The sequence below is a fragment of the Plectropomus leopardus genome, chromosome 10 (assembly GCF_008729295.1).
Source record: "Plectropomus leopardus isolate mb chromosome 10, YSFRI_Pleo_2.0, whole genome shotgun sequence".
In the NCBI taxonomy this organism is placed as follows: Eukaryota; Metazoa; Chordata; class Actinopteri; order Perciformes; family Serranidae; genus Plectropomus; species Plectropomus leopardus.
Window position 1 is genome coordinate 14,571,528 of NC_056472.1, and position 16,623 is coordinate 14,588,150.

A 16,623-nucleotide genomic window follows, 5' to 3' on the forward strand; every position below is an offset into this window, starting at 1 on the left:
AGAATGACCTGATTTCCATTTCCCTGTATCAGCTTTTATCAGGAACTGATCTCTGCTAATGCTTTAAGTTAATAAATATATGCACCCTGTATATATATATATATATATATATATATATATATATATATATATATATATATATATATATATATATATATATATATATATATATATATATATATATATATATATATATATATATATTATGAGATGAGCCATTTGAGATGAGCCAGACATCGCCAAATAACTTGCAGCCTACAACAAAGCAATCTAGATTGCTATGTAGCACTACAGGTAGGACAAAAATATGTATTGTTGAGTTTGTAGTAAACTGGTCCTTTAACTTCAGAACAAACAGAAATCAAGATATCAGCTATCAAGATCAAGTTCAGCACAGTCGCTGTGACTAGACTGACTGCATGGTACAAAATGGTACATGGTACAGAATGGTATAAATACCATTCTGGTATTTATTATGATTATATCAGAAAGCAATTTGACACACCACATTTCTCTGAAAGAGAATAATAGCCTTGCAAACAATGTTTGAATGAGCTCATTAGAGAAAGAATGAAATGAAACCTATAGCATCTAAACTAACTTTGAAGAATTGAATTACGTCAAACCTTGAAGTTAACACATCCACTCTCACTGCCAATTACATAGGATTTTAACGGTTTACATATCAAGAGAGAAAAAAGTGAAATTGTAAACTTGGCTCATTAGAGATAACTGAAGTGAATAAAAAGGCAAGTTGAACAAGGCAAACAACTAAGTATCCATTCATTCACACAAAATGGAACTGCAAGAGGTGCGAATCTCATAATGGGAACAGCTTTATATACTTCATTAATCACAGTGAAAACTAAATCTAACAGGGTGCATATATTATTATTACTGACCAACAATAGCATTTAACAGGGAAGGGAAGGTCCTATTGTTCACATCCACTGGATAGTTTCTTTATTCAAGGATGCTATTAAGTTACATGTGCCTTGCTGCATCCACAGAATCTGAGCTGTGAAAAAAACACTAAACAAACAAAAGTGGGAGAGTTAACATGTTACCCTTAATGCAAGATCTAAGTCAGATGGTCCTAATTACAATGCTGATTTCACTGATGCTGCATTTAAGAAGAAGATAAACATCACTTAAAATTTTGCTAAAGCTGTTATCAAAACGTACTTTTGTGAGATGGCCATTTATTTGATGCAAAATCAAGCTTAGTGGTAAGTGAAAAGCTTTGGATATGTCTTTTTTTCTTTTTTCCCCAAACAAAATGTTTGTAATTTCTATCCCCATTCTCTACAACCAACTACTCATCTCTCATCTTCGACAATCTGCAATGGCGACACAAAGGCAGAAAAAATGTATGTGACACTCCCTCTTTGAACGCCTTTACCCACATTTATTGCAGCTAAATAAGTGTGCTCTCACTCAGCTGGATTTTAAAAATAAAGGAGTACAAACACCATGTCAACAGTGTAGGGATAGGCTCAGTTCTGAAAGACCATTCATGTTTGAGTTTAACTTTCCATTTGTTTGCTTCGATTGTGAAATTGGAGTGTCTCCATTTGTTCACCTGCTATTCTTTAAGATGCCAAACAAAACCCCTTGCAGCCCATGTCAAATGTCAAGAGTTAATGCAAACTTTAGCCAATTGGATTTTTTCCCTTTAGGTCCCCAGTTTCAGATTTTGCTTTAATTTTTCATGAAAATAAAGTTTCCGATGTTTTCAAAGAGACGACAGCCATTTTTTGTTTTTTTTACTGTAAGGTCTGAAAGTACATCATATAAATTAAGATTCATAAAATGTAATGCTTTGTTTGAGCTTATACACTCATCAGGGCTGTGACTCCTTTTCAGCACTTGTTGAAAGCTTTATTCTGTTTGCTTGCAGTTTATTTTGTTTGCACAGAGTCATCTGTCCACGATTGATTATGCAATGGTAAGCTTGTCTTTGTAAAGACAGTTGCGATGAAAGGCTTACACATACACATTGTACGTAACGTGGACCTTGATTAAAGCACTTTTACACTTACATGTGTCTTTCAGCACTGGAGGGAACTGGTCGCGGGTGACAGCAATGATGATGAAGATGATCAGAGGCCAGATGATCAGAGTCAGGGACCATAGCTATAACAGAAGATACAATGAAACAGTAATAATCAGTTTATGAACAGTATATAAAGGCTATATACTACACATTTTGACTGATACATGGTTTAATATGTTACTGAAATATGGAGTATCCCAGCTGTAAAGGTACTGTTACTAATGTGATCTATTCCCCACAATTTCTATTAAAAATCTGTGTGCTTATATGGAAATAAAATTTTAGCTCCCACTGCAGTTGAAAATCACTCTTGTGGCTCCCCATGTACAGAGTCTACGTCTTCGCCGCAGCGGCTGTAGGTTCAGTTCTGACCTTGGCCCTTTGCTGCACGTCATCCCCTGCCTCTCCCCCTTTTACACTTAAGCTGTCCTATCTAATAAAGGCAAAAGCCCAAAAAATAATCTTAAAAAAAAAAAAGAAAAGAAAAAGAAAGTCACTCACTGGCTGTCTGATGATCGCCAGCCCATTCTTCCAGAGAAGAAGTTTCAGCTGCCGGAAGAAGGCCATCAGTAAAGGAGGCTAAAATGAAAACACAATTATGAGATTTTGTCTATTCACCTCTTAACTGCATGTATACTAAGCAATAAAAATTAAGCAATATAAGCAGTTGCTTGGGGCCTCCTGGTGTAGACTAGAGGAAAGATTTAAACTGTATGCCCCATTTCTTTGCCATTTGCTTTATTGTATTTTAGGAAGCCTCATGTAACACCTTGGCAAGGGGACTACAGATGAAAAAAAGCCTCCTGGCTAAATCTGGCATTTTTATACCTTTGTATATTTATTAATTGGCACTGTCCCTTATTAAATAAGCTAAAAAAAATTAATGAGCAAGAGCGATAAAAGAAATTGAACTTCATTTTATGCCGTATTTGCCAACAAATAGCGGCAAAAAATAAACAAACAATAAGACCAGAGACAGGCAAATTGGACAATCTAGGCAGACTAAGTAAGTAATTTCCATTCCACACTTAACATGCAATATAGTACTCGTAGAAAAATAAATGTATTAACTGTAGCCTGTTTAAAAGACGGTGTTGCAGCTAACAGGTCTCTCTTCAGTCTTTACATACTTATTAAAACATTATGTGTGTAAACTATTTTTTTTTTTTAAATACAAAAGTTGGTTCAGTGGCATATTGATACAACAAAGGGGGACCTCAAACTTAATCTAGCCTTGGGCCCCCAGTGGTCTAGGGCCAGCCCTGGATGTAACAGATAAATATAAAATGTTTTACAGGGAGAAAAAAAAGCAATAAAAAACTACATATCTACATATGACCTGATTTTGTTTTAGTTTTTTAATCAAACTACAACTAACATTAACTGTAGGTCCTTCCTAACTATATGGTGCCACAAGCCCACAAACCCACATGCATAAAGCCATAGAATGCCAGAAAAAAAGGAGTTAATTCTTTATAATAATAATAATAATAATAATAAAGTAAAAATGTACCAATAAACCATGAGACTTACCTGGTTGCGTTTGTCCTCTAAACTGGTCAAATTATCTGACTGTAGCTCGCAAGTTAACGAAGGACATGGCGCTAGGTGCCCCCTAGCAGGATGCCCTTTCCATCAGTCGATTAATGGAGTAAAACGGAGTAAATTCACAGCTCAAAATCAGATATAACGCCGCCGTAATGGTCAATTGAACAATAGCCCTCACCTCTCCTTTGCTTGCCTCGCGCACTGTGAGTAGCTCCACCTGTTTGCATCAAGGTACATCTGTGAGGAAGGGCGTGTACTCTGGCTGCAACGTGCACTGCCCAAAACAAAGGAGAGCCGCGTGAGTTCTGGGAAGAATAAACTGTACTGAATGTAGGCACGAGCAGTTATGAAATGTCACGGGATTTTATCTCTGTTAGCTCCGTTATCATTTAAAACAGACAGCAACAAACAAACAAACAGCTTCAGGCTCATCATAATTAACTTGGGCAGCAAATATTATAAGTTTACAATAAATAATAACAAGCAAATAATAAATAATAAGCATATCTATGATAAATCAAGGTCTATGAAAGAAGTTTTGCAATATTTTTTTGCTCTACTGACCTGATACCTCCAAACGGTGGTATTAATGGTCTTAAATTTGCATTTACATGAGTTTTACACATTGTCTAATATATTCTTTAAGACTTACGACTTCTTCTTTTTTTACACAATGACCCATAATTGCAATAATTAATCACTTATTGTATGTTTGGAGGCTTTTCACATACCTTTTTAATACAAGATAAAAAATACAGAGTAAGTTGAGGAATGACTGTACAAAGACCAGGGCCGTGCACAGGAATGTCAGGGGGCAGGAGCACATGCAAGAAAAAAGGGCACCCCTCTAAAAATTAATATAGTTACATACAATAGCATATCTTTTACTTACTTTTATATTCATTTATTTAAATACCCATACACAACAGTGACAAAAAAAATGCCAGGCATAGGTCTAACACTGTTGTTACCTGGGTGGATGGCCCGTTCTCGTTCTGAATTGGTCAAATGGCATCGTTCTGTCAGTGCTTTTGGCATAAGTGCGCAATGCCAAAAAGGCTCCTTTCACATATGCATGGAATGCTGCCAGATAGCGTCAGGTGAGCACCAGACAAACCAGACACAACTTGTCACGTTGTTATTATACTCCAGCTGATGGCCTTACGGCACCTGCTGCATCTGTCTGATTCGTGCACGGGGGGCATCAATTGAGAATGCGGCCAGATGGAACCTGCCCTGTGTGCATGAAACGCATTGGGACGGCGTTATGGCGGCGTCAGGTTGTGATCTGCCAATAACAACATTATAGAAGGAGCGCAACGGTGCCTACAGGGCAGGTGGAAGGGGGAGTCTGGTATTTGCTTCCTGTTTGAATGTGATGTTTATTTCTACAGCTTACCATGTGCCTCCTTGCCCTTAACCAAACCATCTGTGACTTTGTCACCTATACCTAACCAATCTGTGCTGTCATTGCATGTTGCCTAAACACAACCACAGCACGTCATCCCACCATGTGCATTTGTTGACATCACAGTAGTGTCATTCCAGAGCATAAACAACAGATGCAGAAGGATATATAAATTGTAATGCGTAGACACAGAAGTCCGCTGACAAAGCTGCAATATGTGACAAGTTGGGATGAGAATGTGTTGGATTGGCTGTCAAAAATCAAAGCAGGTCAGGAAGACGAAGATGCGCCCTCAATTTTTGTGTGTCAACTGTAGTGGCTGTGACGGGAGGAGTGAAAGTCGGAGTGGTATTGGCTCGTCAGGTCTCGCAGAGTTAGACCTTAAACCCTAAGTATAAAATTAAAAAAGGAAATGCATAAAAAATTCCTGCAAAAAGGGCACATATCTAGTTAGCAGCCAAGAGGGCAGGTGCATGTGCCTAACAAAGACAAAGAATAAAATTTCACTACAGTTATGGAAATGATGCTACAACACAATCAAATACAAAAAGGGACAAAAGAGGTTCCATTATAGAAAATCAAGAGAGAAAAGCCTTTTGTTTGAAAAACAAAAGGCAGGCTTTTCATAAACTACCTGAAGTAGTAGTATACAGTAGTTCTATATCAGAGTGTATTTCTGGGTAATAAAGTGATCAATGGAGAGAAAAATTACCTTTTGATTAAGATTATATGTGAAAAGGTTTCAAAATATGTTACACAAGGTAGAGCAGGGAGGGGGGCAGGGCACACTCAATGACTCAGGTTTGTATGGTGTTGTTGGGGAAGGTCTCCACAGGGAAAAAAAATCACACTGATATCACAAGGGGGATCCACAGGGAAATGTAAGAACAATGCAGTAATAATTCTCTTGACGCTGCATATCGTGTGACTATGTTGAAAGGACAAAGAGAAAAAAAGAAATCCAAGTTACACTGACAGAAAATTAATTATGTAACCAACAAAAGGTGTAAAGATCCTATGGTGTAAAGAATAAAAATTACTTTTAAAATGACCATCTCAAGTGGTCAACACTGAAGCCAGAAAATGTAAGCTTTTTATGTTACTAAAGATGATGTGGCTGAGCCTACACACACATTAATACATAACAATATTTTCCATTCAGAGCCTGAACCTCTGCGCTAAGTACAAGTATTCAGCAACATGACACACAAGTCTGCAAATGCCTTTGTTTGACAGTAACATCTGCCAGTCAGGCAAAGTAACTATATGCAGATTCTTTCCATTGCCACACTTTTAAAAAAGGACAGTAGAAAGCATCAGGGTTGGGCCAAAACAATAGCAGGGGTGACATTGACACTTTTGTATTGTTAAACATCAATAAGAATTCCATCATCAAGGTAGTCCTACTGGTTTTTCATCTTGATAAGAACTTGTGGGGGAAAAAGTGAGTGCTGCTGGTGAGCACAACGCAGTTAAACCACAAGAGTCAATTCATCAGGCCGCAGAAGCTGATCTCCAAAATGGCTCTGAGAACCAGTGGGGCTGTGAGGGATTTCCAGGAGTTCTTAAATGCTTAAAATGGACTTTTCTCTGCATGACAAGAGGAAACTAAAAAGAACATAAAATAAAAACTTCCTCATAGTACACTTAGCACTTTTTCACACACATTTGGCATACATAAACAAGTAATACTAGAAATGTCTACTGCTGTTCCCAAGGACTACATCTCCAGATTATATAAATGTCATTTTCCTCAGCATGTGAACTGCCTCAAGCAAATGCACTTCTTTTTGACTTGACTTCTTCTTAGCTACCACTTAGTGAGTACATAGACATGTTCAGCAATACTCAATATATGGGAATATATCAATGAGTCTGAATTTAAGCAAAGAAATTAGTTTCTCTGTATCTTAAAGCATTATGTTTGGTAGTACAGGGACTCTGAGTGGTAAATTTAACAAACCTAAGATATATCCTCTTACAATCATGACATCATTATAAGATTAAAGGCACACTAAACTCAATTGATTGCTTCTTGTTTCTTAACAATCAAACTTGGCACCCCCTTCTTGGCTCAACCAGAGGCTGTCAAGCAAGCTACAGAGTGAATTATAAGAGGGAGCAGTAGTGATTCAGAGGGATAATATTTTCTGATTAATTACCAGCAGTTCCGTCATAAAGCACAAAGAAACACACCCACACTTCTACACAACCCTGTCTATGGCTTCCCTACTGGATGTGTGTCAATCAAACAAATAACTAGACACATGGACACAGACACACAGAGTTGCAGCTTGCATCCAGTGGTGTAAACTGGTCACCCTGTTTTTATAGACTCCCAACCTTGTGCTGCTATTGGCTGGGGGCTACACACAGCTAACCCAGAGCTGACAAGCAGAAACATCTTAAGACCAAATTAGACAGATATAAGAAAACACAGGTGGAGAGCTGATTCTCTGCAGATACAGACACTGACACACACTGCTAAATGGGTCATGAGTGATGATGAGAGGGATTACTTTGGTGTGAGTCAAACTTTGTATTTAAAAAAACTTCACAAAACTGCTTTCTGCCATGTTTAGAGTGTGCTAAAATCTTTTATTCAACACTAAAATTCTTGCTGTACAAAGACGGTGAGGAGATAATGTTCATACCAGTAATCAGATGGGCATCCTCAACAATGAAAAAAGACAGCAGCTTTAAAGCTGGCTAGTGTTGACAAGACACACTGGCTCCTTTGTGGCATTTGAATTCCTTTCAGTGGTTATAGCAACACTATTATGGTTGATGCCAAATGAACAATATATAATCTATAGCTTACAGAAAAAAAGGCTGACAGATTTAAGCAGCATTAAACTTCATTGTGATATTGTTATTTACAAAGCCTGTCATACTTCTTTAATATCATTTGTACTGTAGTCCCATGTAACAAATGTTAATACTGGCACTGCATAAGATATGAAATAAGGGAGGAAAGTCATGTCACTCAAATACTGAAATACAATGAAAGCAGAGGCAAAGATGCACCTCATTTTAACAATTTGTGAGCTGGGAATCATTCGCTTCTTTCTGTTTTCTATTCTTAAAGGCACCCTGTGGAGTTTTTGGCCACTAACTGTGCTGTGCAGCAATGTTTTTGTGAGCTGATCCACTTTTCATGTGGATCTCGAGCAAAGGCACAAAGAAGCATGTGCTTTAGAGTGTGGCGATGCAATTCACATTACTCTAGCAGGTTTAATGCTAATCCACTGATCAACAGTTAGTGGCAGTAACGCTACGAAACTAAGCTAAGACTGTAAGACTGCAAGCAAACATGAATTAAAACACTGTAGGTTTCAGAGTACTTCAAAAATAACGGCTGCAAATGTCTGAGGAAGGAAATTCATTCAACATGTGCTTTGCTTTTTGGTAAGAAACACGGAAATGTAAACAAACCTTTACTTATTTACAAAAAAAACTCCAAAGAGTCCCTTTACTAATTAAAAACATCATCTTCACAGTATGTTTATGATCTCTGAATGCCCTTTGATTCTTATCTGGTGTTATTTTTTAATCCTCAATAAAGGATTATCTTATCTTATTTTTGAAAACAAAATCAGATATTTAAAAAATAACAAAGTTTAGATGCTCAACATCTTTCAATCTCACAAAATGTTAAACTGAGAATACTTCCTTTCTGCCACAGCCATTCCTAGATACTTTCTCACCAGTGGTGCTGGTCATAAATATCAGAAATCATTATTATTATTCAACATACAACCTAAAAATATATCCGCAGATTTACTTGTTGAACATAACAGTAATATGTGTTTGGCAGCCCTGTCGTGGCCTTTGGAGGTTCAGTCACAGTGGTCACTACGGGACCTGATTGCACAACTCTGAAACCATAAAACGTAAAAAATACACCATAAAATACAGCCATTAAAATATATATTCCATAGAAATAAATGTCACTTTAAACACAGCTTTTGGCACTTGTGTGTGTCAGGAAAGTGAGAGGTCACATCAGTAAACTATTTTCCAGTGTGTGGGCTGTTCACATTCTTTTTCAGTGTCCCCACAGAAACGATTGTATGTAGTTTTAGGGTCAAAGCCCAGGATCTCCCTCTCTTCATGAATCCGGAAAGAGAAGGTGGACACTGACGTTCCTATGAAGAATCTAAAAAATATATAATAAATAAATAAATAAATACATACATAGATACATAGATACATAAAGCAAACAGTTATGAAAGAGATGAGTTGGAAAATTACCACAGTCACATGAGAGTTGAAAAACTATTCAGGGTTACTGTACCCTGACTAGTTTTTCAACTCTCATATGACTTCATCTTAAGGTATTTTCAGTAGGTGAGATTAAAAGTGACAAGGCTCTTATTTAGTGTTAAAAATCTTTCTGTCCAAGCTGGCCATGGAAGAGTAACTGGCATACGTCCTCAATAATTACCTTTTTGAAAATAAAAGTCAGCAAAAATGCATGTTTTTTTATATTATTCTATAATGCTTTCGGAAAAAAAACACTTAACTATTTCATATAATTTGTCCTGTTGTTTTCTTTTTATGTGAAACTGCTATGAATTACGTGTTTAAAAAAACAATTTCATGTATATAGAATATAGAATTATCCAAAATGATAAAGCAACAACAATTTAAGCAGCTGGCTAAACTTTGGCACAGTGGTGCTTTAAGCTAAACACTAATATTTATGCATGCTAGCATATTCACTGCAGGCCACTATCTTAGTTTAATGTGTTAGGATGCACCAAACACAAAGTAGAGCTAAGGGTGACTGGAGTGCTGTTAGTTTAACAGTTTTTTGTGGTTGTAAACCAAAATATTGGACAACTGACTTTGATCCGATCATTGTGCAAGATGAAGGGTTTGAAGGGTGTGGCTAACTTTTTGGGAACACATTTCTGAAGGCAGAAGTCACACTTAATCACATGGAGCTGAACAGAGCTGTTAAAACCTAAAAGACCTGGGTTTGACTGGAAACCCAGCTTAGAACTAGCGTGCAAAATAGTCTTATACCAACTGAAAAACTGTTTTGTTAATTATCACATAGAACAAAACTGTGAGAATTAAATAACCTGGCATGGGCACATATCCACTGGTCAATGATGGCCACCCCTCCATCTTTAAAGAGCTCCAGGTCTTCTGTGGATGGCTCATACCGCACCATGTCTGGCAACAACCTTTTCAGCTCCTTTAATTCTACAAAATAGCACAGATTAAACAGAGTTATAAAAGTATTCATAGTGACAATGATTTTATTGATACATGACTACTACTTACTAATATTATTTCTACTACTAGGTGTTTTATTATAGCATAATTCTTTATTATAATGCTAAATTCTTGTGTTATTGTGTCAGTGCCATTCGGTTTTAGATCTAAATATTTTTCCCAGATTAAAAAAAGCTTCAGGTATATATTTATGTAATATATCTTTCGCAGTATCGCCGTTCATAGCAATGTTTCATAAAGCTGCAAAATTCTGAAGCACTTTATGTCAATATTACAAATGAAATTTCTCCATGCCATTGGGTTATTTAAGTGTACAACAAATAGGAATTTGTCTCTGAATGTGCCAGTATATCATTACCTTCCTCGTCTGCATCTGTAGCGACAAACACTTTGTCGAGTTTGTGCTTCTTCATCAAGCTGCGCATTTTTTTCACTGCCCCTTTAAGGCTGGGTACATCCTCCCTGTGACCCCAGATGAAGTCCTTCCTGCGTAGGTGGACTCCCAGATATGGGCCACCTTTAGCTAAGCCCAGCTTGACCTAAAGAGAAAATAATGATGATTGCTGTTTAATTATTGCTGGAAACTGAATAAGGTTGAAATGAAGGGTTCTTTTCATAATGAAGTGAATGCAATATCAATCTATTACAAATTTAGAATCAACAAATGCAAACAGCACATACTTATACACAAATGATTCGATAGCAACTATGGGAGCTTTTCACAACACTACAATACAAGAGAACTCAGAAGGTGAAAATTCAAGTGTTTGAAACCACAATAAAATTTGACAGTAAAGAGGTACTGAGCAGTTAAAGGGTATGACTGACTGATCTGATGGCACGATTAACACACAAATTCAATATATTCTCAAATATGCAAGAGCCAGAACTTAAATGATGCACATGCAATCACATGATGAATACTGAAATATCTACTGTACTTTTACAGTCTTAATTCCACCCGTGCAATCACATAATCATGCCATAATCAGATGCACTGACTCACTTTCATGCGAGTCCAGTCTTCACTGTAAACAGTATGGTCTCTGTCATCTGTAGAGTTCAAGTTTTTTGCTCTGAAGTCATCTCCAATAAGTCTCAGGTGCTTGGCAAAAACCATACTGCGGCGCGTCTATGTCAAACACAGACAATTACAGAGACTCCCACATCAGGTTACGGGAAAAAAAAATAGGCCAATAATACCCGACACCAACATTACAAAAAAAAAAAAAGGCATGACATTAGCCAGTTGTTTGACTTACATCCCAGTAATCCTTCCCAGCATAGTGATCATGGAGGAGTGTCTCTGCTCGGTCAAGCATAACAGACCTGTGAAATGGCACCGTACAAACAAGATTATCCATGTCAGCATCGCTAAGATCTAAAAGAACAATCTGTAAGTAATACCACACTTAGACAACAATGGAGTTAGATCATTTTTCAGCTATTCACAGAGAGATGAATCAGCGACTTCACTAACTTACAGAGGATGTGTGCTTACACCACGGCTGTTTGAAGAGGAGACTGACAAGTTTGAAAACATATGATCAATGTTGTGTCTACATAGTGTCATCTTTCTAGTTTAACTCATTTTGCTACATATTTCATCTTGTGAGCACAATGGAATCAGTAATGGTTAAAGTGCCATATTAAATTTAACTTCAGTCAGTTAAAGGGACAGTTCACCCTCAAATCAGGAACTATTTTCTTTCTACAGAACTACATCCATCAACAGTATCACCTCGCAAAAGGTAGCGTGCATCAACTGTATGAAAGGCTCGCACAAGTGACAGCACAGTATTTAAACATTAATGGCGTCCTGCTCGGCTGAGCTGTAATGTCACCTAGCTTAGTGATGCTATGTGAGAATTATATGCACGCCTCCTTCTGCGCAGTGATACAGATGGTGGGTGTAGTTTGATAGAAAGAAATTAGCTCCTACATGAAACTAGTCACAATAAGGCCTGCAGATTATTTTGAGTAACTGGGTCATTATTTCTGGAAAGAGACATTGGTGCTGAGTTTTTCAAATGTATTCTTCTGGCGCTTTGAGAACCATAAATGCCATATAGTTCCATTATATTTGAGAGAAGGCAGACACAACATTAATGAGCAAAAACATTAGGGGTTCAGAAGCGTGTGATGCTGCTTGTACCTCTATGAATAGTTTGGATTTATCTGCCGCAGACACGCTTTACCAGTCACTGGCATGTGACAAATGTCCACATGTATGTACTGTATGCTTGTGTAGAGTCAGTGCGTTTCATATCAGCATGTTGCTCTGTAGACTTACGTCACTGTGATGTTTTTCTGGAGAACCGGGGCCATGATGGAGGCATGGCCTTGTGCTGATATGCACGTTACATTTCGAGCTCTTGTCTCCTCATAGCCCCAAAACCAGCCCCTTGGAAACACACACAAAAAAGATAAATGACACAGTTGATGATGGCTGGAGAGGAGAGAGGTGTGCGAGCTGGAAGGTAGAGATGGATATCATTAATGAAGAAATACTGGGAATGTGATCCATCACTGTCTGAAGTGGCTCTACTGAGTTATTCAACTATAATTACAATTCATTTTCTTTGGCACTTAAGCTTAATAAATCTCTTTCATGCAGGGACAATAAACAAAGCAAAAATATGCTTCCACAGGAGGGCATGACAGAAAAAGGATTTAGGTCATGAAAACTAGGATATGTTAGAAAAGAAGGAACATGAAACCTGTCAAGACAGGATAAAAACTCAGTCTCTGGCTTTAAACTATTTCTTCACATAGCAGCCACATGAACTCCTCATCCTTCCTTTTCACTGTCCTAGAAAAATTTTAAACATTACATTCTTTACATTATAACTACTTCAAATTTATTGTGTATGAGGTGAAATTGTATACTTTTTTTTTTTTTTAAATAGCGGGGCATTGTGCATTGTGTTGCTTTACCTGTAGTAGCCATGTTTATCTTTGGAGTACATCAACTTGTCGATGCACGGCCGCTCGTCAACTTTTTCCTCCCATTTTCCATCAGCCCATCCCTCAGCGTAGTTTTGAAGTACTAGAACCTGGTCTATGAATGGACCTCCGTTCTCTAGATCCAAAAGAGGAACGATACATACATTACACTGTAAAAAAAGTCATAGTATAGCATCTTAAATAAATTGTTTAGAAAAAGTAATTGTACAGTATGTTAAAAAGTACAGTATGACAAGCTATGAATAGCTTGTCATACTCAATACTCAATAAAACTGTACAAATGGCATATTTGAAAAAACTTGGACAGTATGTCGACAAAAAGAATCATACAATAGCATGTCAAAAAACTGTAAAAATTAAATCAATAGTATAGCATGTTAATAAAACAGTAAATGGTTACAGTATAACATGTCAATAAAACTGTAAAGAACAATTATAGCATTTTATGAGGTTTCTGTAGGCTTAAATGCCAGATAATGAAAAACTTCAGAAAATGTAACTCTAGTTTGGCTCACCCAAATTAAGAGCTTACCAGCAATGAATTCCTCATACTCTATGACAGGCACATTGGCCTGCAGGCTTGTGAGGCTGAAGAATTCTCCCCATGGGATGCGAATCTGGTGGATATTGGAGCTCTGCCAGTGGTAGAGGCGACCCCATGGGGGCAACACCAATACCCAGTCATCCCCCTCCTTCCTCAAAGTCTTTACCAGGGAGGCCATGCGGATATAGACATCTCTCCGCAGATTGAACCCCTCTGGTGGGTTCACGTCATACAGGAGGTACCTGAGATGACGAGAGAGGACAGGGGATCTTGAAGTTTAAAAAACACTTTGGAAAGATAAACAGTAGCATCAAGCTCTTTAGTTAGTAAACACAAGTGATGGCTGGCTGTCTTTACAATACATCAAGCCTAACACATACAGTAACAAAGCAATCATCTGTAGAACAAAAATTGGACTTCATCTTCACAATGCATCAAATAGGATATACCGTTGAAATTATGTTTATTCTAGGACTGGTAAAGCCTCATATAAATCTGTTCCTACTGTGGTTCCTACTATACTGCAGCTTAAATAATCTAGCCTTTGGCTACCCAGGCACTTCACATCCTGTGCCAACATTTTTGGAGTGGTTTGTTGTTGGAGTTAGATGATGGCAACCGTCCAACCAGAAACAGTATACTGGAGCTTCATAAAACATCGAAAAAAAACAGTGCCACGACATGATATGAGGTCAGAGAATTGAGTGAAGCATTAGCATTATACCAATAGGTGTATTTTGTGCTGTAAACTATATACTGTGGTCATTTTTATTATTTATTCAATACTATCAATATTTATTTTTTTTTTTTGGTCCCACTTGCTGCAGTTGTGCTATATTTTTGTTATATGTCCAGAGCACAATGACATTAATCATTATTCCAGTTGTAAACTAATGATGAAAAATGCATAGGACAATGCATATGAAAAAAAGAGCACAAACAGTTGTTTCGGGGAGACCACTACAAGATGTTGGATCAGCATTCATACTGCAAAAATGCTGCAAACAAAAGCCCATGTACCACCATATGTCAACAAACCTCAAAATTCCTTTTGATAGTGACATCAGACACAATGTCGTTACAGGTGAAGGCCTGCATACCACATCCCCTGACAAATTGTTGTATAACTTTGACCTGAGAAAATTGGTGGCATTCCTTTCAAAAACACAGGAAATAAAGGCAACTTGGTAAGAAATGATCCACAAATTGCAAAAAAAGAGAAAAAAAAGTAGATTTACAAAATTGTTTTTAAAAGAAGCTGGGGAAAATATCTACGGAAAAAAGAAAAAGCTAGGGAAACTATATTACTAGTTATCACAATTACCTATTTAAAATTATGTTACAGAATTATCATAATATTTTAAAGCATTTTTTCCAAGTCTTGTTCATCTTCTTTTTTAACAGTGCTGCTTAGGCTGCTCATTGCCTTCTTCCCATGTTTTTGAAAGAAATCAAGGCCAATTGCTCAGGTTTCAGAGGGTTAAACACGAATTTGGTGCATCATTTCTCACTACCACAATCGTCGAAAAAAACGACCTTTTTAAATCATATAACATTTCTGTCCTGATCAGATGAGCCGCATACACCCAAATTCTCAAACAGAGAACATCGTTATTCCTGCGCTTTCAGCGGGAGGTAAAACAAGAGATTCAAGTGCTGCTGAATGAACCATTACACGCCGAAATCCTCTACAGCACGCGAGCGTTTTGCAAATTGATACTGGGACAGATCTGCAAACAGTGTGCGGTCCTAATACGCAAAATCTAATTAAACTGACAACTTTTTGAATGGAGTCAGGTAACGTTACACCAGATGCGATGCCACTCATGAAGAATACAGAGTTTATAAAACAAGCAGTCGAGTCTGGCACACGGGATAGAAATATAGTCTTAAAAGGGCAAACCAGTTACCTGAAGATGTAGTTACTACACACATAAACAAAACATAACAGTTAAACAGAACCTGATAACTGTAACGTGTCTCACTTGTTAGCATAGAGAAGCTAGCTTACAGTAAGTGAACATGTCAGGAAACTCACCGTAGATCCCGAGCGGCAGCGATGGGGACAGTCGCCGTGTGGCTTGCACTAAAGACATTGTCGGCGTTTACTGTTTCAAATGCTGCAAAAACGACAAAAACAGACGAGCAAAATGCGATAAACGAGTAGACTGAAGCAATGAATACCGCTGGTACATGCACTGGTCCGTGCGCCATATTTCCTCAGAGCCACGCACTTCCGGAAGGGTAACAAGCGTCTGTTCGGTTGCCAAGCAACCGTTAGGGACATGCAGCTAGCACCAGAACCCTTTAAGAGATTTTGGCCTGTTTATTCTAGTGCACTAGCTAGCACCAATGATGTCTGAGGTGACATTATTGTGCAGATAGGTTTAAAACCATAGCCTACTGTCTGTACGTATGAACGTGAAAGCAAAAATTTATTTTGAAAATGAAATATTTAATTTCATATTTTTATCTATGACAACAACCCAGTAGATAAGAGACTCAAATGACTGTGAGCATACTTGAAAATTAATAAATGAAAATTAAAGCAATAGTACTATTACAATCTCAACCCCTTAATTCCTTAATAAGAAAAAAAAAGCAATGTGAAAAAAATCTTTTTTTTTCCTTTGGGCAATACTAACAAAAAAAAATTAATATTCTTCTCTTTAAATCCCCTTAGACCCCTTAGTTTTTTTTTTAATGTAGGTGTTTTTGTCTAGATAATTACCATTAAGTACTTTGAAATATCTTAGAAATGTTGGAAAAAATCATACTGTTATCTTATATATTTATATATATATATATATATATATATATATAATATATATATATATATATATATATATATAT

General features: G+C 37.2%; 2 protein-coding genes across 2 annotated transcripts in view; both read right to left on the reverse strand.

Moving 5' to 3' along the window:
- The window catches only part of abca12 (ATP-binding cassette, sub-family A (ABC1), member 12), a 78,059-nt gene extending 74,267 nt beyond the window's left edge, over positions 1-3,792 (reverse strand). Inside the window, exons 1-3 of the mRNA XM_042494168.1 lie at positions 3,590-3,792; positions 2,558-2,635; positions 2,043-2,136 (exon numbers count right to left, since the gene is read on the reverse strand). Coding sequence (XP_042350102.1) covers positions 2,043-2,136; positions 2,558-2,623 — 160 coding nt within the window. The 5' untranslated portion in view covers positions 2,624-2,635; positions 3,590-3,792. The remainder of the gene's footprint in view (positions 1-2,042; positions 2,137-2,557; positions 2,636-3,589) is intronic.
- A 3,797-nt stretch (positions 3,793-7,589) lies between these two features.
- Positions 7,590-15,984, reverse strand: pofut2 (protein O-fucosyltransferase 2). Its single transcript, XM_042494888.1, has 9 exons — positions 15,809-15,984; positions 13,759-14,012; positions 13,197-13,341; positions 12,553-12,663; positions 11,522-11,588; positions 11,266-11,391; positions 10,618-10,798; positions 10,103-10,226; positions 7,590-9,171 (listed from the first exon to the last, which is right to left on the reverse strand). Exons 1-9 carry the CDS (start codon positions 15,982-15,984, stop codon positions 9,018-9,020), a joined length of 1,338 nt encoding a protein of 445 aa, XP_042350822.1. The 3' UTR covers positions 7,590-9,017.
- Between the last annotated feature and the right edge of the window lie 639 nt (positions 15,985-16,623).